Below are 24,666 nucleotides of genomic sequence, written 5' to 3'. Positions count from 1 at the left end.
CAGAAACGCCCAGTCACGTGATAGATATCGATGTTATCGCCGATCGTGAAAGAACGACGAATCAATCCTCGGCACTTTGGAGACAGACTCAGATTCGACTGTCTAGCGCGAAAGTGGAGGCCGCGACTACTATTCATTTCAACCTCTGTTAAATTGGACGTCAGGATTCAGGCTCATTTCTCCGGCTCCAACTTCATTATTTTCTGACCTCGTTTGCTAATATTCACACCATGTCGCGGAAACCAGCTGATGTGGCGTCAAAAGAGCGCAACGAATATATCCCGTCTTTTATCGCGAAGAAACCGTTCTACATCGATGATGAGTCGACTGCTAATGATTATCTCGAACATCAACGTCTTCAAAAACAAGCTACAGATCAATCGAAATGGTACGACCGTGGGAAGCGCGCTGGTCCAGCAGCCACCAAGTATCGCAAAGGCGCTTGCGAGAATTGCGGTGCCATGACCCACAAAACAAAAGAGTGTCTAAGCAGACCCCGAAAGCTCGGTGCTAAATGGACCGGTAAAGACATACAGGCCGATGAGGTTGTACAGAACGTCGAACTGGGGTGGGACGCTAAGAGAGATCGATGGAATGGCTACGATCCCAGCGAATACCGTCAGGTTATTGAGGAATATGAGGAGCTCGAAAAACTGAAACGCAGTACGAAACCGGGAGGTCAAGACGGAACAAAGATTGCGGATGGCGAATTGGACGATGAGGAAGCTGCTATAGAGGAAGCCCGGTACGCTGAAGAATCCGATATGGGACGACAACAAAGCACTGCGACTCGCAATCTACGTATTCGAGAAGATACTGCAAAGTACCTGCTCAACCTTGATCTCGATTCGGCCAAGTACGACCCTAAAACACGGCGAATGGTCGATATGGGTGCGCAGGACGATCAAGCTGCAGCTCTTGTTGCCGAGGAGAATTTTGTTCGCGCGTCTGGGGACGCTGCAGAATTTGAGAGAGCTCAAAAGTATGCTTGGGAGTCGCAAGAACGTGGAGATAAAAAGATCCATCTTCAAGCTAATCCCACATCTGGTGAAATCCTACGAAAGAAAGAACAGGCCGAGAGTGAGGCGAAGCGACAGGCTCAGCGGAAGGCACTATTGGAGAAATACGGTGGCGAGGAGCATCTCAAACCTACGCCCCTCCGGGAAACCATGGTGATTGAGAACGAAAGGTTCGTCGAATATGACGAGACTGGCGCAATCAAGGGTGCGCCGAAGAACGCAGTCAAGTCCAAATATCCAGAAGATGTATTGGTGAACAACCACACTACAGTATTTGGAAGCTGGTGGCATGACTTCCAGTGGGGTTACGCTTGCTGTTTTTCAACGGTGAAAAATAGCTATTGTACCGGTGAAGATGGTAAGAAAGCATTCGAGGAAGCAGAAATGAGGTCGATGGGTTTGCTGCCTGGGCCAGAGGCGAGTGACCAAACATCCGCTCCGGCTAAGGGCCAGACAAACAACATCCATGAAGCCGAGGACTCGGCCGATCGCAGTCAGCGAAAAGCAGACACCGAGACTACGACTAAGAAGAGAACAATGATGGAGATGAAATCTGGTGTTAGTGAGGAAGAGTTGGAGTCATACAAACGAAGCCGTCTCGCCGCTGACGATCCAATGGCTTCGTTCATCGGGAAAGAATGATTGTGACACCTTAGGTTAAGCTTCAAATTATAATTGTCGCATATGCCATTTTTGCATCACTAGGAGGGCGTTTTGGGGCTGATCTTCATTTACTCAATACCCATTTAAGTTGTATTCAGGAGAATGTTCTCTATACCTAGGACTATCATCATGCGATTTATCCCGTTAGTGAGATATACAAACAATTAAGACGATCGAACGCTAGTTCACCTGGCTCTTGCAGGCGATTGAAGTCTTCTGCTTTGGACGGACAGTGCAATTCTTAAGTAGACTAGAGTAGTTAAGCAAAGAAGGCTAATCCTGAAATGGACTAGTGCATCTATAGTGGCGTCGATGTCCAGTTCGGACGTCAGGTGACCCCTAAGTTCGCGGGAGATTCTGGAATCACGGGACAAGGGCACAAGCCCTGGATACCACAACTCGCTTAGCGACACCCGCCCCAGATCTCAGCGCAACTTTCGATACGCCCAGCGACGACGACAACGACAACCAGCCCTTCAACGGAATCGCCAGGTAAGTTGCTATTGCGTGTGTTGCCGTACCCTTTTTCCTTTATTTTCAAGCGACATATTGTACTAATTTTGCGTCAATTCCGCAGTTCCTTAATTCAAGATGAGTACGTGCACATTCGACATTTCAGCGAGCGCCGATGGCCTTTCTCGTCGAAAGATTCTAGCAGACTGACAACGATTACAGCGAAGGGTACCTCCAGCTTCGGCAAGCGCCACAACAAGTCTCACACCCTCTGCCGGCGTTGTGGTCAGTATTACACCTTTCGAGATTGTTCCGGCGGAAGATTCATGCGGATCTCTATATGGGAGACGGTGTTGGAATATTGCCGGAGGAAAACGATAGGATTCAGATGGGCTAACAGCTCGTGATTTTCAATTGCAGGCCGCCGCTCCTTCCACATCCAGAAGTCGACCTGTGCCAACTGCGGTTACCCCTCCGCTAAGGTTCGCAAGTGTACGGACTCCCCGATTTTCGTTATCTCTTTTGTTTGAACCCGTGCTTGGTCGACAATGGGACCGTTTCAAGCACGGTTGTGCGGTTGAGTTTTTGAATGTTGGCTTACGGATTTTCTTTTAACAACAGACAACTGGAGCGAGAAGGCCAAGAGAAGAAAGACCACCGGCACCGGCAGAATGAGCCACCTCAAGGATGTTCACCGTCGCTTCAAGAACGGCTTCCAGGTCGGCACTCCCAAGGGCGCCCGTGGTCCCGAGAACCACTAAATTGAATTCGACGTCGCGTTTTCGTTCTCGGAGGCTGGAGAGGGCTGGTATGAATGTCCTGGCATTTGAAGTGACCGGTTTCAATGCAAGGCGAAAATGACGCTTTCCCATGGAGTTGGTGTTGGGACGGGTCTTCTCTTTGCCGTCATAGCAATCATGTTCTAGACTAAAAGAATAAATGGGCACAAATTTGACGACAAATGGAAGACCGAACAAAAATTCGAGGGATTTTTGCAAGGGAAAGCACGCCGTGGATTTCTTTTCCTTGTTTATGGCTGGCGAATATCCCGCGTGGCAGATGCAGTGTTGTGATATCTTCCCAATGCTACGATCTGTCTTACTGAATTTACCCGTTTTCTCGCATTGTACAGGCCTGTTGCATATCCAGACCGAAAAAAACACTTCAAACGACGATTTCGTACCCGCCGTCGCATTGGTTTGATTTTGTCCTCCGCGCCTCAGAACGCCTGATTTCCGGAAGAGATAGATTTCCCATCGACAACTGAGGCAACACTTTTATTCCCCTCTTCCGAAGATCCTGACGCCTCCGTCTCTTTGAATGAAGTACAACACCTCTTTCTCTTCCCAATCACCCTCAGCACCTGTCTTTTCACCCCTTCCCCAGGCGCCTCCTTTACTTATCCTCAGTACTCCACTGACATCCCTGGCCGCACCCGTTTCCAAACTGCGCAGTTGCATGACCATCTCTGCCCGATGAGCCGATCCAATGGCAAAGGTGGCATGCTCCATCTCCAATGGCGTTGCCGATTGCGGAGCGGATGTTGATGCATTGTGTATCAACGGCGAATCGGCGGAAAGCGTCAGGATTGTCGCATAAGCATGCTACACTCGGTCAGCACAGTAATTGGCTCTCCCTCGATGATCGTACCTCTTGTAGTCCCATGACCCATTCGCCCATCTCAGTAGCGCCTATACCCTTATTCGGACCCGAAGCGGCCAGGAGCATGTCCGGTTGGTCAATGACCAGTAGTACTTCGGGTTCCCGTTCATCTCCCTCTTTCGAGGTTTTGAGCTGTCCGATCACATTCGCGATGTCATTCTCGAGTGCGTCAAGGGCTCCGAACCCGCTGCCGGAGAAATGTAGTCGTTTAGTACGTCCACTCTCGGCCGAGGCTGTGCTCGGGACCGTGGAGCTCGGTCGCGGCAGAGGCTGCGGAGCTCGTCCCGGCACAGTGCCTGGGGATGTGCGCAGAGGGAGGACAGTCCTTGGAGGAATGGCAGAGGGCGAGGATGCTGGCGCCGGTGATCTTTGGGTCGCCGAAGGCGCGTAGAAGAGTTCCGAGAGTCCATCGACAAAGGCAAATTGGCCCTTGTCTGTCAGGCGCGCAAGGTCCAAACCCTAGGAGTGTCAGTCTGTTACTGGATTGAAAATTCAGGGAATGGAAGTCATAAATAATGAAGCCCATAGACAGCGACTACACTTTTGAGCTAGGAAAAATTCGAGTAGGGGGAGCAGACTTACCAATCTCTTTGCTTCTGTCCTCCAAAAATCCCAACCCCGCAAAAAACTTACAAGCACGACTTTGCGCTTTTTCCGCCCATCAACGCCATCGCTACCGAACGCAGTGTACGAGTTGGACGGCGCGCTCAGTGCAGCATAGAGAAATCGCAGGACGAGCCAATTGCCCGTTGCGTTTAGGACTGAGGACAAGACTGTGAGAGAGGAGGGAGGGAGGGACGTTACATATGGCGTTAGGAGGGGCGGTACTGCTGGTTGGGAGGGCATAATCAAACGACAGTTTTCTCCAGGATGTTGCACCGGTGAGCGCAATCAAAACTGATATTCGTAAATCCCAGATGAGCTCTGTCTTGAGAGTACCGTAATTGTGCGGAATTTAGTCCGATATTGTTAGTATCGGGGAGATGACGTTGTATAGAAAATATGACTGATTGGTCGATATCCGCGTGGATGCCAAGACAGCCTCCTTGCCTCAGGCAGCTGGGATGAATAGGATGCCATTCAAAGTCTGCGCTCGAACGAATCTAGAGGTCCTGCTGGCTTTTTATCTCAAGATATCTCATTTATTCTAGTTTCTAGTAGTCGCAATGAGCTCGTTGAAAGCTCATCCTGGCGATAGAAAAGAAAGCATACGCAGCATGGAAAGAGACATGTGATATGGGGAGAGAATTGCATAAATATACTTCGTTGAAGGGCTAAGATGCAGCCAGGCTGGTAGTGGGACGTGCTCGTCAGCCATTGATCATATGCAGCGAGGCCCATAAAATAACTCAATATTGCTCGTTCTATCAATGTATCCCTTTCCAATTGCTCTAAATTCAACAATGCTGTAGTTACTCTGGCAGGTGTACTGCAACTCCTCGAGCCGAAGCATACTACAACACAAGCCTGATCTATTCAACAATCGGCGAAATAAGCAGACATTTCCAGAAATGACATTGCCAAAGGGCCTGAATGATAGAGCTGTAGCATATCATAAAAAGTACCAAGTAATTTGTAATTCTTCCCTAAGACTTACTGATCCCCAATCGACCCGAATTGCCAGATGTGCCTGAGGACAACAATGGATCGTTGTTATTCGACAAAATTTTGCGCCCATCACCTGACTGACTGCCACTTCCCCACACGACTTTCTTCTCATCCAGCACAAAACGAGGATGTCTCGACTCAGAATCCAGTAGTCTGAGTTTCAAATACCAAGTCGAATGAAGGCTATCCTCTCACCTTCCCATGGGTTTGGAAACTGCATCAGTTTGTGACTTCTGGTTGTCCGGTCCCTGAAGCGTGGATCCTATACTGTTCCTATGCCGATCGTGAGTTGGCCCCACGATATCCTCTCGCCGTGAGATTCCCTGGTCATGTTCTGTTTATTCAATTGATATTTCCCGATTTGTCTTGTCGCAAGTCCATCTGTCTTTAAATACTTGTATACCGCCTGTTGGTGTGAATACGGGTTATGTTCATTGCTTGAAATGCCCTGTCAATTCTTCTGGACCCCCTATTCTCCCATGTAGATTGCAATACGGCCAGTCACCCTGGCCATTGCGCATTGATTCCTTTCAAAATCAATGAGCTCATGCTTGACTACGGTACAGGGGAGAAGATGCGGAATGATGAAACCGGCGTTGAGTGCTAATTCTGCTATACTCGATTAGATGCTACCAGTCTGGTGTAACTCTCAACGTACACCTGAACTACATTACAAACAACCAGATTATCATCGATAGAAATGGCCAGTACTCGTGATTCTCACTCATATGCTGTAGGTGCCCCAGACTTCCACCAATCCTAGTCAAGGAATCGGGAGTGACTGATTTTGTTTCCAGTGCGATGAGTGCCGTTTAAGAAAGTCTAGGGTATGTTAGGTCCATTTTGCTATGACCAGATAAACCCCTAATTGACACTTCACAGTGTTCGAAAGAACGACCCACATGCGCTCAATGCAAGCAGCTGAACAAAGAATGCAATTACAGTCCAAAAATCACCAGAAGTCCTCTCACTCGACAGTGAGTTTGCTCTTCCGTTGCTACTACTACAGAATGGCTAACGCGTTATTGTCAGACATTTAACCTACGTCGAAGAGCGCCTGCAAGCCTTTGAAACAGCTTTAGGAAGGCTGTTCCCTGGAGGTGACCTGGACGCTACTGTTCGCTCGTTGCTGCAGGACCAAGATGCACCGCAGAAGCCTGTGTCTTCGCCCAAGTCTTCATCAAGGCATTCAACCCCAGCCAAGGCCGAGGCAGATCGAACCGAACCAGCCCCTGAAGCTCTTCCGCAACAAGCGGACGGGTTCGATTGGGCCGAGAACAGAATCACAGTAGGCGATTTGACGGATGGAATGGCCGCCTTGTCGATAAAGCCCGAAGGAACAGGTTATTTCGGTACGTGTCGGACCAAAACATAGGAAATTTTAAACGGCTGCTAACTCCCTCCACAGGCGCATCTTCCAGTGTGGTGCCTCTTCGAGCATTATTGAAGCATGGTTTCGATCTGAATTTTCCCGCTAGTCCGAATAAGCCAGCGGAAAGAGTGCCTTTAAAAAGCCAGCTTCTGAGCACTGCACCTTCCGGGCTCATTGAACAAGCCTTCATGGACGCCTTTTTTCTCAACTACCATACCAGCTATCCATTTGTGCACGAAGCTACCTTCAAAGCGCAGTTCTATGAACAAGCTCCCCGGCCCCATGGACAGGCGTGGCAGATTCTCCTCAATACCATTCTAGCCCTTGGGGCGTGGAGCATTGGAGATGACAATTCCGACCTTGATATCACATTCTACCAGGAAGCCAGAAGCCACCTGCAGCAGGTGTCTGTGTTTGAGACAGGAAATCTTACTCTCATTTTGGCCCTGCTGCTTCTGAGTAACTATGCGCAAAAGAGAAACAAGCCGAACACCGGCTGGAATTTCTTGGGCCTGGCTGTGCGAATGGCCATGAGCCTTGGTCTGCACAAGGAGTTCCCAGGGTGGAAAATCAGTCTACTTCAGCGAGAGATGAGGAGACGATTATGGTGGGGTGTGTATATATTCGACAGTGGCGCGGCGAAAACCTTTGGTCGACCTATCCTCTTACCAGAGGACAGTGTCATGGATTCAAAACACGTTCTCAACATTCATGACGAGGTAATACTAATCCCCTCCACAAGCATTCTAATGAGCTCATTCAATATCTAACGCAAATCACAGGCTCTCACATCAACAACCACCGTGCTACCCGCCGAGGAGAACGGGCCGACTATCTACTCAGGCATGATCGCGCAGGCGAAATTCCACCTACACACCAATAGCGTCTACCAGCGTCTGATATCAACACCAAGCCTAACCGCGGAGGAGACATTGGGTCTCTCAAAACCCATGGAAGACTGGTACAACAGCCTGCCGCATTACTTCAAGCAACCAATTACACCCGAGTCGGACAACTTCGCTCTCGTCCGCAACCGCCTCATGTGGCGGCACTGGAATCTGAGAATCCTCCTCTACCGGCCCATCCTTCTCCGCTGGGCGTCGAGAAGATGGACGCCGACGCCGGACTCGCCGCCGGAACCCGAGGATCCGCTCGAGACGGAGTGCAGGATGCTATGCCTTCGTAACGCCCGGTGGACCATCTCGTCCATCTCGGACTTTGTCAATAATCACATCTGCACGAGACTGGGGGCTTGGTACATGCTGTGCGTTCAATTACCACAATCTTCGAAAATGCTCGAGGCACTTAACGCTAATGGATTTATGTACAGTTACTTCCTTTTCCAGGCTGGCCTGATCCCTATCATACTCCTCATGACAGATCCCACCAGCACGGACGCCCCCGCCTGGCTTCAAGACATCGAGACCACCAAGAAACTTCTCACCCACCCTTCTCTAAGCAACAACCGTCTCGCCACCCGCTGTCTAGAAGTTGTGAATAGGCTTTGCTCCCCTGCTTATACCTCCTCCGTCTCGGAGGGGTCAACCGCGGTCCAGCCGCCGATGCTGATGCAGTTCTCAGATCAGCTCCTCAACGATCCCATGTTCGGGAGTATGTTCCCGGATGTGGACCAGGAGTTGAATTTAGGGGGAATGGATTTCTCTGAATGGGTGAATTTCACGCCTCAGACCGACTTCCACTGATTCAACTGTGGCTAAGTATTGTAACAGAATCGAACGTGGTATCACACATACTGAACATGAGAGTTCATAACGACGACATCGACGTTACTCCGATAAACTCGAAAGGAACCGTGATTTCCCAGTGACGGCGCTGAATATACTCTTTGATCTTCTAGACATCCTCTTCCTGCCGCGCATATGGCATTTTCTCGAGTTCAGGATCGCCGGCATGAGTTTCCCGGAGCTCCGCCTCGATCTGGACGATGCGCTGCTTCTCCTCATGGGCTGCTGTGTCACCGAAGGTGAGATCCATATCTTCAAGAGTCTGTTGATTGGACTCTCAAGTTAGCCGCCGCCAATCCACAATTGCAGCGCAGCACAAGTAGGAAAGAGATGGGAACAGGGCGACGAACCTTCCCGCGTGTCTCTGGAATGCAGAAGAATGTGAAAGCCAGCGCCAAAAGACAGAATGCTGCAAAGAAGATATAGGTGCCATAGGTGATTGTGTCGAGCATATCTGGGGTTACCAGTCCAATGATACTGGAAAGGCGAGGTGTCAGCTCATGGTAGCCTTTTGCTTCGCTCATTTATGACATTCAATGAACCACATACAAATTGCACATCCAAGTCGCCGAGGTCGTGATGGACATAGCTTTGGAGCGGATGGAAAGGTTAAAAATTTCCGAGGGCAGGACCCAACCGATGGGTGCTGTTCTCAGTTAGTCAAATGTCAGATACCTTACGAGACGAGGGCACACAGACCGAAAGAGTATGAAAAGTTGATATCGTAGATGTAGATAAAGGCAATCCCCGCCCACCCAGCGGATTTATGATTGACCAAGTCTGATCCATAGGCGCCGATAATGCCGCCTACGATGGCCAGGGAAATGCAGGTGCCTGTGGCCCCAGACATCAACAAAGGACGACGGCCAACCTTGTCGATCAAGAAAAGTGCTGGGAGGGTGCTGAGGCAGTTCACGATTCCATAGACGCCGGTAGCGAGGAGTGAGGTCTAAGATGTACGAGGAGAGTCAGTCAAGCTAACTAATTTGACTCTTACACTTGTAAGCTTACCGTGTTACCGTCCAGCCCAAGTTGCCCAAAGATCGTCGGGGCATAGTAAATCATTGCTGCAGATTATGTTAGTAGTAGCAAAACAAGAGATAACCACGTAGAATCACCATTGCAGCCCATGAACTGCTGAAAGAACATGATGGAGCATCCGATTGCCAGGCGCTTGAACCGGGCCCATGTGGTGAGGAATGAGAGATACTGTCCTCTTCAGTGAGACTGCTCCGAAAACGAAAGAGTTGTGATTAAGGACACTCACCTGAGCAGCATGCAATCGAAGGCCAGACATGTTGGGAAAATGTTCTCGCGCAAAGGTGTTCTCCAACAAAATTGAAGCTTTGATTTCCAGGTATTCATTAACGAGTTCCGGGCAGTCCCTAGCTTTCCGTCTCAGTTTGGACAGTGACCTCAACGCGTCATCGTATCGCTCCTTCATCATTAGCCATCGAGGAGTGTCAGGGAAGAATAACATGCCCAGCCCGAGGATCATGGCTGGGACGATCTGAAGAGCCAAGGGTAATCTCCAGGACACTTCAGACTGTCCGTCACAACCGCCCGATGGCACATCGCGATAGGGATCAAACTTGGCACCATTGCTGAAAGGAACATCCGGGGCGCAGCGCGACCCTCCGATGTAGTTTGTGCCATAGTTGATCCAATAACTGACCAGAATACCAATGGTTATAGAGACTGTCAAGTCAGCAGATGACCGAAGGGAATAACCATGGACTAACGTACGTTGTTGAATGACGACAAGGCTACCTCGAATTTCGGCAACAGAAACCTGCCAATCCTTAGTAACCTTTTTCTTCTCCTTCCTCTGCCAGACGAATGTACATACCTCTGAAATGTACAGAGGAACCACCATGGTCAACTGACCAACCGCCAGACCTGCGATAGCTCTCCCTACAAGCGATCAGCAACTCTGATGTGTCTTGTGTATGGTGAAACGTACCGGCAAAGATCATCGGGATTGTCACTGCGCCGCATTGAATGGCCGAACCAATGACGAAAATTACAACTGCTAGGTTGATTGACAGCTTGCGTCCAAGTCTGTCGGCAATGGGTCCGTTGATGAGAGAGCCAAACCAGGCAGCTAACAAGGCGTCAATATTGTTCTTGGAGGGGAAGCCCAGGAGGTTCAACCTACCAAGCAGGAGCGTAGACACGAACCATCCTTTGAGGCTGCTATCTGTGTATATACGGGGGAAGCGGGCTCCGAACGACTCCATAGTAATAACCCCGGAAATAACACCTTGGTCATAGCCAAAGAGCAACCCACCGAGGGTTGAGAACTGTAGACAACGGTCAGGATCGCGCCCTGGCTGTCTCTTTCCGTCAGAGAGTGGACTTACTGATGCCACCCCGAGAAGATAGGGATTCTGATAGATGAGGGAAAAGCTCCCCTTGGGAGTATTGTCCATAGTCCCAGTCATTCTTGCTGTCCATCAATTATCTCAGAAGTGCTGATCTTGTTCTATGCGATCATTCTCATCAGCAAGTGATTCTTATATACCCCTCGTCTTCCTTGATTTCTGCGCGAGTTGATCCTTGAACTCCGCACGACTGTACTCCGTCTCTGAAGCTGAGTAGCATGATACAGAAGCATTGTTGAAGAAACGGAGTTGAGTGCTCCGGCCAATAAAGGATTTTATAGTCATGATCATTTTCGGCCAGACTCGTAGGCGTGACCGGACCAGCACCGAGCCGGTTAGAGAACATGGGGAATAAAATGCGGGGAGACTTTTTGTGGCAAGATGGAGCTCCCGAATGAAAGTTTGTACTCCACCAGCCTGGTCCATCATTGCCCTGAAATGACAAGAGTCGGAGAACCCTTGTCCGGGTGAAATTCTCAGGCATTTCCCAAACTGTTGTTCTCTCGCTAAGAGACAGTTACACAGCAGGAACAACGGATCTCACGTCAGAAGCCAAGTAGGACAGACCAAGGGATTAACCTGGGAATGAGATAAGGAGTAAGCTATGGTGCAGGTAAACGGACCAACAGAGTCAATGGCACGTACCTAGTCAGCTGGAGGACAGTACACCGACGACAGCCGGGGAGAAGCCGACCCAGGTTGCCAATCAATGTGGGGGCGACCAAGGGCACAATAAGCATCAGCCATCAAAGTCAATTTAGCAATCAAACGATTCTTTCATCATATCGAGTCGAAGAGAGGAGAAAAGAATCCGTCAAAGAGACACAGAGATGGCAGGCAATCTGCATCGGCAGACTTTGGACCTTTCGACCTTGACGAGAAGTGATGGAACGAAAGCATGTGATAGCCACTGTAAGGTAAGGAGCTAAGGATATTGCGGGAGAATAAGATATCTCTTGAACCTGTCAAATATGTCAAGATGATGGTGATTACAAGCTGGTTGTATCCCAACCGACCGCAGACAATACAAAAGGACCACTGAGGAGTCCAATTCAAGGATAGAAGAGGTGAAACAAAGAAGTGACCACTGCTTGCACCAGATGCAGTCATATCTTGCTCAATTTGCTCAATTGCGCTCAAGCACCGGCATCCCCGTGAGTCTGGATCTCTGTCCTGCCAATGAGGCTTCATCTGTGCCTGAATTGGGACAACATTCTTACTTCCCCAAGGTGACAGTGAAGCCTCGTTTACTGCTGTCTCATCTATCCATTTGTGCTTGTACCACAGACACTCAGAGCGTTGCCCAGACAATCTACTCTACATCCCTCCACTATAATTGATTTCTTAAGAAGCAGGCATATAATACTCGTCCGTTGCTCCTTCCCGTTACTACTTTTCCAGTACATCTTTGATTTACCACCTCTCTCATCATCCAATATTCACCAAGCTCTATCTATCTGAGCAACCTCAAAAGACAAACCTCGTCTCCCCTAATTTCATCCTAAGCACAACACACAAGCACAATGACCCGCAAGCCCCTCCGCATCGGTGTCCTCCTGGTCGGCAACGTCCAACTCCTGGACCTCGCCGCTGTTGACCTCCTCTTCATGATTGACCCTTCCTACCTAACTGCCTGCAACCTCCCCAAACCCCTAATCGAGCTCGGCCGCCCTGTCTCAGTGGTCTACATCGGCAAAGCAGGCCCAAAAGCCCACCAGGCAACGACCTCCCACCTCTCCCTACAACTCACCCACTCCCCCACCGATCCCGCCGTCCAACCAGGTGCCCTAGACATCATTCTCATCCCAGGCCCGGAGCCCTCGACTGTCCCGGAAGCAGAGTATCTGGATTTCATCCGCGCCCACAACACCGCAGGCACGCACGTCCTCAGCATCTGCACGGGGATCCTGGTCGTCGCGCACGCGGGGATCGCCACGGGTAAGCGCGCAACGGGCCCTCGCATGATGATCCCCATGCTGCGGGAGAAGTTCCCCGAAACGCAGTGGGATGACTCGCTGCGCGCCGTGCATGACGGCAATCTATGGTGTAGCGGGGGAATCACCAACGGCCATGATCTCATCGCTATGTATCTCCGGACGATCGTTGCCGAACCGCTCGTCAAGACCATCCTCGGTATGGCGGATGTGCCTGAGCGCAGTCTGAAATACGACAGTGCGCCGGCGACCGACAACCTGTTCTTCCTGTGGCAGGTGCTCAGGGCGCTGCCGTCGATGTTGTTCCGGTCCATCAAGGCCTAGAGGAAAGCTGGAGATGACCGTTATGACCTGACAGATATGTGTCTTGTGCTTGTTTCTCTATCCATATGTATTGCTAATCACGCTACTCGCGGACTTCCCCCAATGGTTCCTCTCCACTTCATTCTTGTCTATGGAGTTCTGTTTGTCCCTTGACAGCTCTGGCGTTAGATGGACTTTCGGTTTTCTGCTCTCCTATTATGGGTCCGTTTCCAGGTGTCACTGTTACATAATGGAATAATAATATTAGAACGGCCTGTGATCACTGCATACGGCTGGTCAAGTCAATGCTGCTCGCATCCGTAGTGGCCAGGAGATGACCTCCATACTCTTTCTCCATTTCATGACAAGAAAAGTTGCTCAAGGAGCTCAAGGGTGCATTACAAACAAGGCACGATGGCGATTGAACATGAACGATCAGACCTATCACAGCCTCTAGCCCAGGTGACCGACTAGTTTCTGCTTCCACGAGATCCGAGAGTCGACCTTTTGGAACCTGTCAATCTTGAGGTATTGTCAATTTCTCTAAGAAAGAGTCCAAACGCTAGTTGCCACATTCAGCATATGACCCCAGGCCAATCTGATTGAAGGTACAGTCCTCCCCATAACGAAAAACGAAGCCGTTGAAAAGAAACGGGGGTAAAAAGGAAAAAGAACCGTCGAGCACGCTCAGACCCATGCAATACGCACTAAGAGAGACGCTAAAAGAACTGGAAAACCCATGAGATGAATTGAAACATCTCCAGCTCATCACAATGCTAGATTAACAGACAAAGCACAGGTTCTTGATGTACGTCGGGCAATCGCGGACTTGCATGAAATATGCCGCTTATCGCCTGAGTCAATGCTGCACGGAAGCATAAAACGTTTTTCTCATAACTTTATAGCATGAAGAAGAGTCGTCTGTCGCTTGGGTTATATTTGTTTGGCACTTGTTTTCAGCTCATTTCGGGTGCTACTTTCGGGACTCGCTGGGCTCCCAATGAATTGGCTCAAAGTCCTGGTTCTGAAAGTGGGCCTGGTTGTAGGGAGAGCTGAAAAGCATGTTAGTGCCGACTCCTAACGTATCAACAACCCGAAAAGAGCAACCGGACCCAGCTTACTTCTTGAATGGAGTAGTGACAGGTAGGGAATGACTTAAGTTTTGTTTCATAACCAATGGATTCAGCCGAATTTGAGGTCCGTCAGACGAGCGACTTGGCAACGAGCTCATTGGCGGCGGAGGCCCAGACATTCGGGGAGGAGGTGGTGACGTTGCTGGAATGGCAGCCGGAGGGCTGGGCATACTCGGCTGGTAAACTTCGTGAGGTGGAGATACCCGGTAAGGACTGGGGGGCGCGGGAGACATTGCGGGAGATATCGCAGCAGGAGCAGCTGGCGTGAGGCCAAACGACGGATCCATCATGAGACCAGGAATTGACATCAGACTAGAGTTCACGTCGAACGAAAGAGCACCTTGATCCCAAGGGGAGTAGTTAGTGGTCATTCCGAATTGGTAATTAACCACGGGTTCCATATTCACAGTAGGTTCGAGACGGTAAAGGATGTCGTAGTGGCCACTGGATCAAGAATGTCAGCGCCCTGAAATCTAAAACCAAGCTGTGACGCTCAATGACTTACGGACGATACAGCAGTCGGATCGTTGCAGAGCTGGGCCGGCTTGGCGTCAACAGATGAGGAGTGACCGCGTCACCTGCGCTGCGGTCGAGGTATAGAATCTCAACTGCGAAGCCGGACCCGTCGATCACACCATCGACTAATGCTTGAAGTCCAACTTCGTCGATTTCGGTTTTGACCGTCTCAATTCGCGTTGCGCAGTACTGGTCTACAGGCAACGAGAGGAAGGCCTGATACCTATGAGGGTTCAATTTCATCCATGCACTTGTGAGAAGCTATAGAAATGTTCGCAAGTCAGTGTTGCCAGCCGCCAAGCTCAGGTCTTCACACTGAGATAAGACATCTGAATGTGACGGAGAAATACTGACTCTAAAATGAGTGATGACGGCGCTCGAGTTATAGTCGATATTGAAGGCATCCACCAGGAAAGATTCGTCGTGTACGCCGTTTTGGATGGCTTCCGAAACTTGTGTGAAGACTTGCTCCGTGGCTTCGACAAATATTTCGTACAGATGTTCCTGTTGGCCGACTTGATCAAGCAAAGAGCTCAGCGACTTGATCCGCAATAGTTCGCGGTGCACTTGCAGCGTGTCTCGGAGATTGAAGAGGCTCTCGAAGTAGCCGAACGCAACCGCTACAGACCATTCAGCATATATCGAATACGACCCACGAGTCTCTAAAAGGATAACTGCTCACCCCTCCAACCACAATTCCCGTCCCCCTTCATAATCCGCGTAAAAGGATGCGTCACTGCCAGTGCCTATGTGTGGATTGTTAGACCCGTAGGGCATCCGTCGAAGGGAAAACTAAAAAAGGGAAGCGGCAATCGTACGTTGGTTTTTGTGACATAGGTAGGATCCGCATTCGCATATTCCAACGCAATTGCATTGCTCGATTGCTTCATGGAGACCAAAGGGCCCTTTGGCACCTATCGTCAGTCGAGTTCTATGCGCAAGCCGCTAACAGCCATCGCTTACCTGAACGTCCGCTTCGAACTCGTTCGACAGTTCCTGAAACCGTTTCATCTCATCCGGAGATAGTGTATTCATATTGTAACGTGGTGTTCTCTTTGTATAGAAAGAATCCGAGAGGTGCGAGAATTCGTGGGTGAGAAAAGCAGCAGAAGGCTGAAGATCTTGCTGGTACAAGTCCTGTCTGCCTGGGAAATGATTTGAGAGACCAAGGGGATTCCAAGAAATATCCGACAAGGACATGGCATTCAAGGACGTAGACTCCGTACGGCGAGGGCTTTGAATCTCTGGAGTGGATTCACTGAAGCCTAAGACTCCGGTGTCAGTTTCCTTTCTTCGCAGCCGAGAAAAGAACTGCAGCGAAGAATCTGGTAGACGTACAAGGCAGGAGAAGCGATCATCATCTGCACAGGGTGTGCTGTGGCGGAACAGGGAACGGCAGTTGGTTCGGTCCGTGGGTAGTCCCCTCGACCTGACGAGGCGGGTGCGCAATTCTTGACAGTCTCTTGACAGGCGCGACGATCTAAAATTCGGTACACTTTAGCAATGCACATCAAGCCTTAGCATGTTGAACAAGGTGTCGTGTTTGGAGACAAGGGAATAGTGGAAAACGGCTGTGAGGTATAGGATTAACCAATCATGGGGAAAAGGGAATTAAGCGCCAGCCAGACACAGTACGTCACAAATGGCTTAGGTAGGCAGACAATGCGCGATCAAAGTAGACAGTAGAAGCCAAACAAAGTTTATCAGAACGTTTTTCGCGATTGTGAACAATCAAAATAAAGGACCGAAAAGATGGGGTAAACGATTCTAGATAAAGACGAGGTGTGTAGGGCTGTCAGCTGCAGTAGTCATGGTGGTAGGTTCAGGCTCGAGTCGAGTCCAGAAAAAGCGACACAGCGTTTCGATTGAGAGGTTCGTGCTCGACTGGACCGGGCCATCGACATCGAAAACAGCATCAGATGGGTCGGAAGCCCGTTGACGAACCATATCCTTGACCGGGTCTACTTCATCGCCTCGCAAGGATTCCCTTTAGGTCCATCGGACGAACGAATTGAAGCACGGATATGAATGCTCGGACGAAACCATGACTCGCTTGCGGGCCTCAACCGAAGACGAAGTGATATACGATTGTATAAGCACATTTATCAGGGTTGTTGCTTCTCTTGTGATACCCCAACCTACTCCAAATGGACCAGTGGATGGAGCATATGTGCTTTTATCCGGACATGAGGAAGTCATCATAGCAGGCGGTGATAAGAGTGGTAAGTTGGCAACGGGGATGGGATCCAAAAAAGGAATTATGACAAGCAAGAAAAACGAAAAAAATGAAGCTCTGACCTTTCGATTTCTGCTGTTGCTGGATATTCAATAATGCACAATAGTCGATGAGGTATTATTTGAGAATGTCGTAGTCCCTCGTAGCCCTGCGTGCCTAATTTCTAAGGATGCATATATCCAACCCACACGTGCTGGTGCGTGATATGATAGAACCCAATGATTGATAATATATCCCTGGGAAAAGAAGAGTCCAGAAAATGACGATGATGTTGATGGTGGTGCCGCGGTGATAGCTCGGGTGTGGAAGACAGGGATGCTATAGGCGACTCTGAGTTGACTTAGGAATATCTGCCAGGAAAGTCCTGCCGAGATACTATAGGTGAAAGTGACGACAGTGAGGCAGACGACAGCGACAATGATGATAAACAAGAGCTTAAGAAGGTAACCAGCGATTATTATGATTATTATCTCCAAATCCCAGTCCAGCCGTCGAGGTCGCGGGGAGCAGTTCCCTGGGTTGACCTGTCAAGGATGGCCGGGAAAGATGACTGAATGGACGAGGGGGGAAAAGCGCGGGGTTTATGATTATTTAGGTCGAAGTTGTGGGCGTTATCGGTCAGGACAAGAAAGTAAAAAAGATGGGTTTTTGGGTAAAGTAATGTACTCCGTAAGGCACTGGTGGATTCCGCCCGGGTCAATGGGAATGGGTCTTGGTCTGTTAGACTCTTAGGCCTTTAAAGGCGTTAAAGGAGCTTATGAGATAAACAGATAGATTGCTCTGGAGCAGTAATACTACGCGGAGTAATAGCTCCTAGCGCTTCTGAAACCTGCAAGTAGATGGCGTCCAAACATGGGCCAGATTCAAATGGAACTGACAGAATGTAGGAATTCACTGCATCAAGAAGACATGCGTACTGGTGATAGTGGCGACAAAAAGATAGTTGGAAAAATTAAAAAAAAGGGAACCAAAGACAAGGAAACAATTGCAAGGGACAACAAACTCATTTACGGGCGTGTGTGTGTCTCCCAGTAGATAGTTGCAGCGGAATCATTGGGGAAAAAGGCGTCGGCTCTTTCAACTGCATTGTCTATCTTAAATTCCTGTAGTCTGGAGAAATTTATTAAGGTACACCTGTTTCCATTATTGATCACTTGCTATGATGAACCCAAAGTGCCGGTTCCTCCAATTGGCATTGCTACGGTGCTGTTGTTGCTGCTGTTACACGCTTTTTGGGATTGTCCACCTTCTATCCAAGCATACCGTACCTAGCTTGTCAGTACGTAAGTATGCGGCTTGTGATCATGAGCTTGACAAATCAGCAGGCAACTAACTAACTAGGTGTGATCTCCATGATCAAACGAACAATTGAAGGAGAGACGATTCGAGAAGATTACCCTTTCAGAAAGCTAGACGAGACAGGAGGAACCTATGTGGGAACTGGTACGGCAGTAGTCGAGAGATACAGATACTTGAGAGCAATTATTCAACAGTCCGAGACACCACGATCACAAGCTGCAAATGCCGGATTGTCGTGATTGGTGGTCATTCGGGGGGGGACTGCTGCGGTGCACCTCGAGATGCCCCAGTCGTACGGAATATCTATCCAATTATTTATAGGAGTGACGGGCCGGATAGCTAAGTGTCCAAGTGACGCACGTATCGAGCTAGGTGCTCAGATCGCAGCAACTGTCTACGTACTCTACTAGATACAATGCAGAGTCGTATCTAAATAGTTACCTACGGATGTAGAAGACCTCCCAAGGCAGGCGCTGTACTGGTGGAAACTGTGGTAAGTAGACCCAGCTTAGTTAAGTTTCACAGAATCCTGGCGAGGAAAAAGCAAAAAAGGAAAATAAAAAGGAAACTGAAGATGGGGATCCACGAAGATGACTGAGAGGTGACAAAGGGACAAAGAAAAAGAAACAACCGACCCCAGAAGAATCCCCGATCTCGATGCAACATTTATTTCTGCGCCTCTGCCTCGATTTCCCATGCAGTCGAAAGCGGCCACATGTCACAGCAGGAAATATGTTGCTGTGCGCTAATCGTCATTATTATTTGTGGGTTCTTCTTAACTGTTGTCCTCAAGCTCCACTAATTGTTACTGACAGCCTAACAGGAAGGATGAAGTGGGCCATCCAAGAAATCAGGATCTCTCGCTTGTGGGTCATCATTGTTTTTGACTATTATGTCGAACGACCAACAAAAAATTTGGGGACATCAGTATTGTTATTCAGTGGTTGCGCTCACATTTTATCTTAATTTTCTCTCCGACTTCATTGATCAAATGAGCAGAGAACTCTGTTTAATTTCTGCATAGGTTAGCCTGTTGTCCAATAGCAATGAGCGTCATCAGGCATTAGCACACCTAAATATGTGTATGGAGGAGCACTACTCTGTATGGAGTACTACAAAGTAGATGCCTGCCGACTTGCAGCCTGTGACAAATGTCACCTACCACTGATATTGCCTAGTGTTTCATCCAGTCACTCAGCATAAACAAGCGGCATCATTCCAAACTTGCCATACTGTACTCTAGGTCTGTGATATTGAGAGCAAAGGGCAATGGTGGAGATAATGGTAACTTAGTTGCCACTTGGAAAGTCAGTGCTCTTCAGATGCTGACCAATTTAGAGTTAGGACTACGTTGTAAGGCTTCCAATAACAAACCCCACTCTGCAATGAGAATATGATGAAATGATGAGTTGATGACATTATGAGCAAGTCTGTTCAGCAGAAAGCATCAGATGACGAGTTCACGATGATGTACACAGGAATCAGATCTGTTTGAAGTGTGATATTCACCACTTGCTTATTGTCATAGCCCGTCACCCAGTCAATCACCGTCGCCAGCAGGGGCTGACATTATCATGAATATGCTGCGGAATCAGGCCACTGAACGCAGTTGCCTCCCTGTAATCAATGCGCTCGGGGTCTCGGTGTCAATGATCCAGTAGATCCTTAAGAAATGGTGACTCTTTCTGACTGTTATGACCCTTAAACCTTCCTATTGATGGTCTCAGAGGGTCTATCCGTTAGCTGATACTTCCGAACTATCCAGCTGGTGCATCTACCGCTTCACCTGGTCTCAAGACTCCTGCCTGTTCAGTTTGATCCAGATCTTACCCAATATTGACATTTACCCGGTTGTATGGTCTTGCCTGACTCGGACGCCGATCAGTAAGACCATACTCCGTATATCACAGCAGACTATCATCCCATTGCATGGGTGAACGTCTTCCTGGTAAAGTTCACCAATCTCGATCCAACTAGGAGGAGGCTTGCATATGCGGCCTCGGAAGTATCTCCGAAGCAATCACATACACATATCACATAGTAGCTGCTGGACCATGGAGCTCTTTGATTGCTTGATCTATGGTTGCTGGTTTGACAAACCAGGCTATCCAGCAGTCCCGTTAACTAGCGGTTGCCTTCCTTTGTTCTCTTCCGCTGGTGGAATCCCCACCATTGTGGTTTGATAGCTGCAAGGCATGATTCGGACTGAACGATGGCGCCAGTCCCTGACCCGGTAGCCGTGGCGGGGATGGTGAGCCCGAGAAATATTTACCTACTTACCTGACCTGTCTATTATTGCCTTTGCATGGGAATCCAGACCCATCGAATGTATACTCCCTCGTGTCATTTCATGCTCCATCCAACCAAGGAGAAGCTACACATTGTTCTAATTACTCCATTGCAGTTCATTTCATGCACATGGCATCCTTCTAATATCAGAGGTCTAAGCGAGTGTGAGGCAGCACTTTCTCGTGTTGCTATTGAAAATCCAACCGCAGCTCCAACGCAGCAATCTACAACAAAGTACAACATGGTATGAGGTACTTTTACGCCTCACATATCAACAGTATTTCTTTTTTCCCTTTTTTTTCGTTTAGAGAACCCAGGATTCCCTTTTCTTTGTTGTTTCTCTGCCAATAATGAAAGAATATAATTTTATCCCCGTCAAACTCACCAATAATAATTTGACATTTATTTATTATTTGATAAACGCGGAGATTTCTCGGCACCCAAAGCGCGAAGCCAGCCTTTCGTTTCTATGATCAGGTATGTCCTGTATTTACCTCTCTAAAACAGTAAATAGAAGGCAATATGTTCGCGTTCGATGCGACCAACAACTGTCCAAAGATTGGACCTCAAACTGACAGGACCATGCCTGAAATTACTACTCTTTAAAGAACGATCGATGGTAGATCGACTTCCACTATCTGTCTAGATACACTATGACCAAGGTGATCATGTTGGCCAAAGTGGATGATTGATATATAGTGGATCCTTGACAATAATATTAATCTATTGACGCGGGATTTGAAGGTTTCGGTAAGAGCGGGGCCGTACCAAAACAGTCAGGGCAATGGTGAGTTTCTGGACCGTGTCGTCTGGCAGACCGCCAATTGGCAAAAGCACTCCACCTGGAGGAGTTCACAACGGGAAAGTCTCTGTAGGAACGGATACGGTGTGCGGATAGAGTCCGTACCTTGCGCACGGAATACAGGAAGTACTAAGGTACCTACCTAATATGGATGGCACCCTAGAGACTTGACAGAGGCTCGGAGGTACGGAGTACTGTTGTCAAGGTGGCAACAAGGCGGCTGGATGATCCTGATAGCAAGTACACTACGTGGTACATGTGTACGTAGCAAGTCCCATGTAGCGTGTACTTCGTACAACATTCGAATCCCGTCCGGTGAGTGTCAGACATTTGATACTACCTACGGAGTACCCGGGAACCTATGAAAGACATACTTGACTCCCATTTTCCGTCAAATCATAATTCATAGAGAGAGTAGCATCGAGGATAGATAAKAGATCAGCGCGGAAGCGCTTCATCTAAGTCCTAGACTAAGACTTAAGCGGTAAGTGCCCGTGTCGCGTCCTGGATCCTTCTACGGGAGTAAACTAAACTTCCACGGAGGATGAATTGTCCGATCTCCACAGAATGAAGTGTCTGTCGTCCACCGTCATACAGTTGCATCGTACCTTCGACTACGACATTAACCGCTGCAGTCTGCAGTCTAGTTGAGTTCCGTCCATAGGTGCTTGAAAAGCTGCTCGATGCTTCAGCCTTCGTTCCCGTGTTTCTCCTCCCGTGGACTGGTTCTCAATTTCCCTCATGCTCTCAAAGTCGAATTATTGAATCGAGAATGGAAAGTGCGGATCATCGGTGGTGGACTCCTCTGTAAGTCGGCCAAAACGCATCGGGTGATCAAGAAGCGAATCACTGGCGGTTACCACTCACCAGTATATATATTGCATTAGATAGTTACGGACTCTTTGGACTGTCTAGCATCTAACACTTGCGTGTTTCTGATTACCCACCAGTTGATCATCTACTGCCTAGGGCGTAGACCACGGAGTACTCCGTACTCTTAGTGCTACTTAGTTATCTCTTAGCTCGGGAAGATTCTGTCACCATTCTGCCAGTTCTCCTGCAGGCTAGATACAGCAAACAGGGGCCATAACCGGTCTTGTTTCGCGGAGGCAATATCTCCTTCCGTTCCAAGGCTAGAAGGCTCCTAAACCGGCCTTGGAACCCTGTCCTCCCTTGCCCTTCCACCCTGTCCGTACTCGGAAGTTGCTGGCACGTAAACCCGCGGTAGGCGCCTCGTCTCCAAACGCCGATTGAAGCATCGAACCACCTCTCATCCCATGTAATTGTGCCGGGTCGTCGTTCTTGAATCCTTCGCCGTCGACTAATGTCGCCCGCCAAAGGCTTTGGAGTGACGCGCTCCACTCTTGAAGAGCACGCAATCGATCCACATCGCTGGCACTTTCCACAACAACCGTTCCGTTTTCTTGGTCGATCTTGGCATTCAATTTCTTGTCAAGGATTAGGTAACTCAGGATATCCTGTACTTCCGGGACGGATATCTTGATGTGCTTGGAGATGAAACTGAGCGAAAACCGCGTATACGGAGCGATAAATTTGAGTACGGCTTTTGTACGCATGTTACGGCTCACTTCGTCAATGTTTTCCGCGATAAAAGGGTCCGCCAGAACGTCCGGGTTCTTGCTCAAGACCGCTTCGTATGCATGTATATCGTCCCGTTGGAATGCATCGACCAAATCTGTCATGGCTGAGATGCGCGGATCGTTCTTGTAAGGCTTCGTCTCTTGCGAATCGAAGGGGTTGATGTCGGACTTCATCAGCATCGTTGTGAGGACAAGGTATTTCAGAACTTGAATTCGTTGCATCGAGCCAGCTTCGTCGTAGTTTCGGAATGATTCGAAAAAGTCGCTCTGGGCCTCTTCCCAGTTCTCTTCGCTCATATGCATCTTGCCTCCGCATTCGCGGATGATACCCATAATCTTGGGATGCGGTACGGCCGACCGCACGCGGAGTGCGCGCTGATACAGCGCCTTGAGCCGTTTGTTGTTTTTTGTCTCGGCGTACATCTGAATCTCCAGGGCATACAACTCAAGCAAATATGTCCCTTTACTGGGATCATCCGAGCCATCCTCTCGTTGGCATGCACGATGCAGCTCCCTCACTTTCTTGCTCAGTTGCCCATATTCCTTGCGCTCCAACCACAGACGGGCCAGTTTGATATTTGTTTTAAGCCACAGGCGTTCGTTGTTTGTGTTGTGAAATGAGTTGAGGGTTAAGGAGTAGAATTCTTCCATGCACTGATATGCCCTGTCGTCATCCGAAGCCTTTTCGATGTAATCGAGCATGTTGTTGATCGACTTTTCAGAGTAGTTGCGAGTGACAGCGGATTTGACGTAGGTAAGGAGCTCTCGATAGTGTTCGACTGCCTGGGGGTGTAATCAGCCTTCGTCGAGACAGGACGACTGTCGAAGACTGATGACCTACATCGCTATATCTCCCGAGCTTGAACTCCAACTTGATCGCTTGTTTTAATCCTTTGAAGCCCCTTCCAAAGTTGTCAGTGATTTTGCCTCAGCCGATCGGTCCAAATAGAGTGAGATGTAGTACCAATCGCCTTTCTCTTCCTCCATTGCAGGTACACCGAGAAACTCATCTATGGCCTCCTCCGGGTTGTCAATCTTGATCTGTTTGGCATTGTAGTATTTGTTCTCGATTCCGACGTCCCCCGACTCATCTTCGTCTGCGTCTTCGTATTCAAAGTCATACCTAGATGATCATCAGTTAGCCAACACGGAAGAGGTCGTGTGGAGGGCGTGTGTGGCATACTCCTCGTCACCGGAGTCTTGCATGAAGTCATCATCGTCAGACATTGCTAAAAGAGGGGTGGCCGAGCGAAGAGATTCGAAATGAAGGTCTAAATATTAGTGAAGTAATAAACTTAGGAATTCAGTATCTCAAAGGGTCAACGTAGGAAAATGCGTCCAGTCGTTAAAGGATGATGATAGCTTCTGGGGAATGGGCTTGAGCTCCCGCGCCTATCGGAGCGTCGGAGCCTGGGGCACAATCGCTGCCCCCGCGCTAGATAGATATTGGCCCGAACGCCTAACTAGATTATTGTTGATTATTTCGAACAATAATGCCGCTGCCAGTCAAAATAATGTCCAGGTGATAGATATACAACGCGTTGAGCGGTTTTTCTTCATTCTGCACCGCTTATTTGGGTCTTATTTGCTGGAGAACCCCATGATTCTCGTATTTGCTCAGTATAGAGTAGCTTATAATGGTTATTA

The 24,666-nt window shown here is 48.9% G+C and overlaps 8 protein-coding genes across 8 annotated transcripts; 4 read left to right on the top strand and 4 right to left on the bottom strand.

Moving 5' to 3' along the window:
- Positions 1 to 230: 230 nt before the first annotated feature.
- Positions 231 to 1,661, top strand: slu7 (mRNA splicing protein SLU7; the record flags this gene model as incomplete). The annotated part of the gene is made up of 1 exon (XM_043302125.1): positions 231 to 1,661. One exon carries the CDS (start codon positions 231 to 233, stop codon positions 1,659 to 1,661), a length of 1,431 nt encoding a protein of 476 aa, XP_043158060.1.
- A 333-nt stretch (positions 1,662 to 1,994) lies between these two features.
- Positions 1,995 to 2,896, top strand: Asppvi_006219 (60S ribosomal eL37 domain-containing protein; the record flags this gene model as incomplete). The annotated part of the gene is made up of 5 exons (XM_043302124.1): positions 1,995 to 2,014; positions 2,058 to 2,174; positions 2,260 to 2,420; positions 2,556 to 2,627; positions 2,757 to 2,896. The coding sequence occupies 5 exons, from the start codon at positions 1,995 to 1,997 to the stop codon at positions 2,894 to 2,896; spliced, it is 510 nt and encodes a 169-aa protein (XP_043158059.1).
- A 516-nt stretch (positions 2,897 to 3,412) lies between these two features.
- On the bottom strand, positions 3,413 to 4,643 carry Asppvi_006218 (uncharacterized protein; the record flags this gene model as incomplete). The annotated part of the gene is made up of 3 exons (XM_043302123.1): positions 3,413 to 3,739; positions 3,786 to 4,256; positions 4,431 to 4,643. 3 exons carry the CDS (start codon positions 4,641 to 4,643, stop codon positions 3,413 to 3,415), a joined length of 1,011 nt encoding a protein of 336 aa, XP_043158058.1.
- Positions 4,644 to 6,105: 1,462 nt separating this feature from the next.
- On the top strand, positions 6,106 to 8,480 carry Asppvi_006217 (putative C6 transcription factor (Gal4); the record flags this gene model as incomplete). The annotated part of the gene is made up of 6 exons (XM_043302122.1): positions 6,106 to 6,138; positions 6,203 to 6,232; positions 6,288 to 6,382; positions 6,438 to 6,757; positions 6,814 to 7,496; positions 7,560 to 8,480. 6 exons carry the CDS (start codon positions 6,106 to 6,108, stop codon positions 8,478 to 8,480), a joined length of 2,082 nt encoding a protein of 693 aa, XP_043158057.1.
- A 151-nt stretch (positions 8,481 to 8,631) lies between these two features.
- On the bottom strand, positions 8,632 to 10,966 carry Asppvi_006216 (sugar porter family MFS transporter; the record flags this gene model as incomplete). Its single annotated transcript, XM_043302121.1, has 11 exons — positions 8,632 to 8,784; positions 8,873 to 8,999; positions 9,072 to 9,168; positions 9,222 to 9,471; positions 9,534 to 9,589; positions 9,641 to 9,731; positions 9,790 to 10,220; positions 10,269 to 10,314; positions 10,372 to 10,436; positions 10,486 to 10,825; positions 10,886 to 10,966. 11 exons carry the CDS (start codon positions 10,964 to 10,966, stop codon positions 8,632 to 8,634), a joined length of 1,737 nt encoding a protein of 578 aa, XP_043158056.1.
- A 1,463-nt stretch (positions 10,967 to 12,429) lies between these two features.
- On the top strand, positions 12,430 to 13,164 carry Asppvi_006215 (uncharacterized protein; the record flags this gene model as incomplete). Its single annotated transcript, XM_043302120.1, has 1 exon — positions 12,430 to 13,164. One exon carries the CDS (start codon positions 12,430 to 12,432, stop codon positions 13,162 to 13,164), a length of 735 nt encoding a protein of 244 aa, XP_043158055.1.
- A 952-nt stretch (positions 13,165 to 14,116) lies between these two features.
- On the bottom strand, positions 14,117 to 15,827 carry Asppvi_006214 (OTU family ubiquitin thioesterase; the record flags this gene model as incomplete). The annotated part of the gene is made up of 7 exons (XM_043302119.1): positions 14,117 to 14,195; positions 14,265 to 14,720; positions 14,782 to 15,053; positions 15,147 to 15,412; positions 15,475 to 15,538; positions 15,611 to 15,706; positions 15,756 to 15,827. 7 exons carry the CDS (start codon positions 15,825 to 15,827, stop codon positions 14,117 to 14,119), a joined length of 1,305 nt encoding a protein of 434 aa, XP_043158054.1.
- Positions 15,828 to 22,551: 6,724 nt separating this feature from the next.
- Asppvi_006213 (putative COP9 signalosome subunit 2 (CsnB)) lies at positions 22,552 to 24,246 on the bottom strand (the record flags this gene model as incomplete). The annotated part of the gene is made up of 4 exons (XM_043302118.1): positions 22,552 to 23,802; positions 23,861 to 23,921; positions 23,984 to 24,142; positions 24,203 to 24,246. The coding sequence occupies 4 exons, from the start codon at positions 24,244 to 24,246 to the stop codon at positions 22,552 to 22,554; spliced, it is 1,515 nt and encodes a 504-aa protein (XP_043158053.1).
- Between the last annotated feature and the right edge of the window lie 420 nt (positions 24,247 to 24,666).

The sequence above is a fragment of the Aspergillus pseudoviridinutans genome (genome assembly GCF_018340605.1).
Source record: "Aspergillus pseudoviridinutans IFM 55266 DNA, scaffold_4, whole genome shotgun sequence".
NCBI classification, from domain to species: domain Eukaryota; kingdom Fungi; phylum Ascomycota; class Eurotiomycetes; order Eurotiales; family Aspergillaceae; genus Aspergillus; species Aspergillus pseudoviridinutans.
Note: the sequence above shows the minus strand (reverse complement) of the source record. Positions and strands in the feature narration are given on the sequence as shown.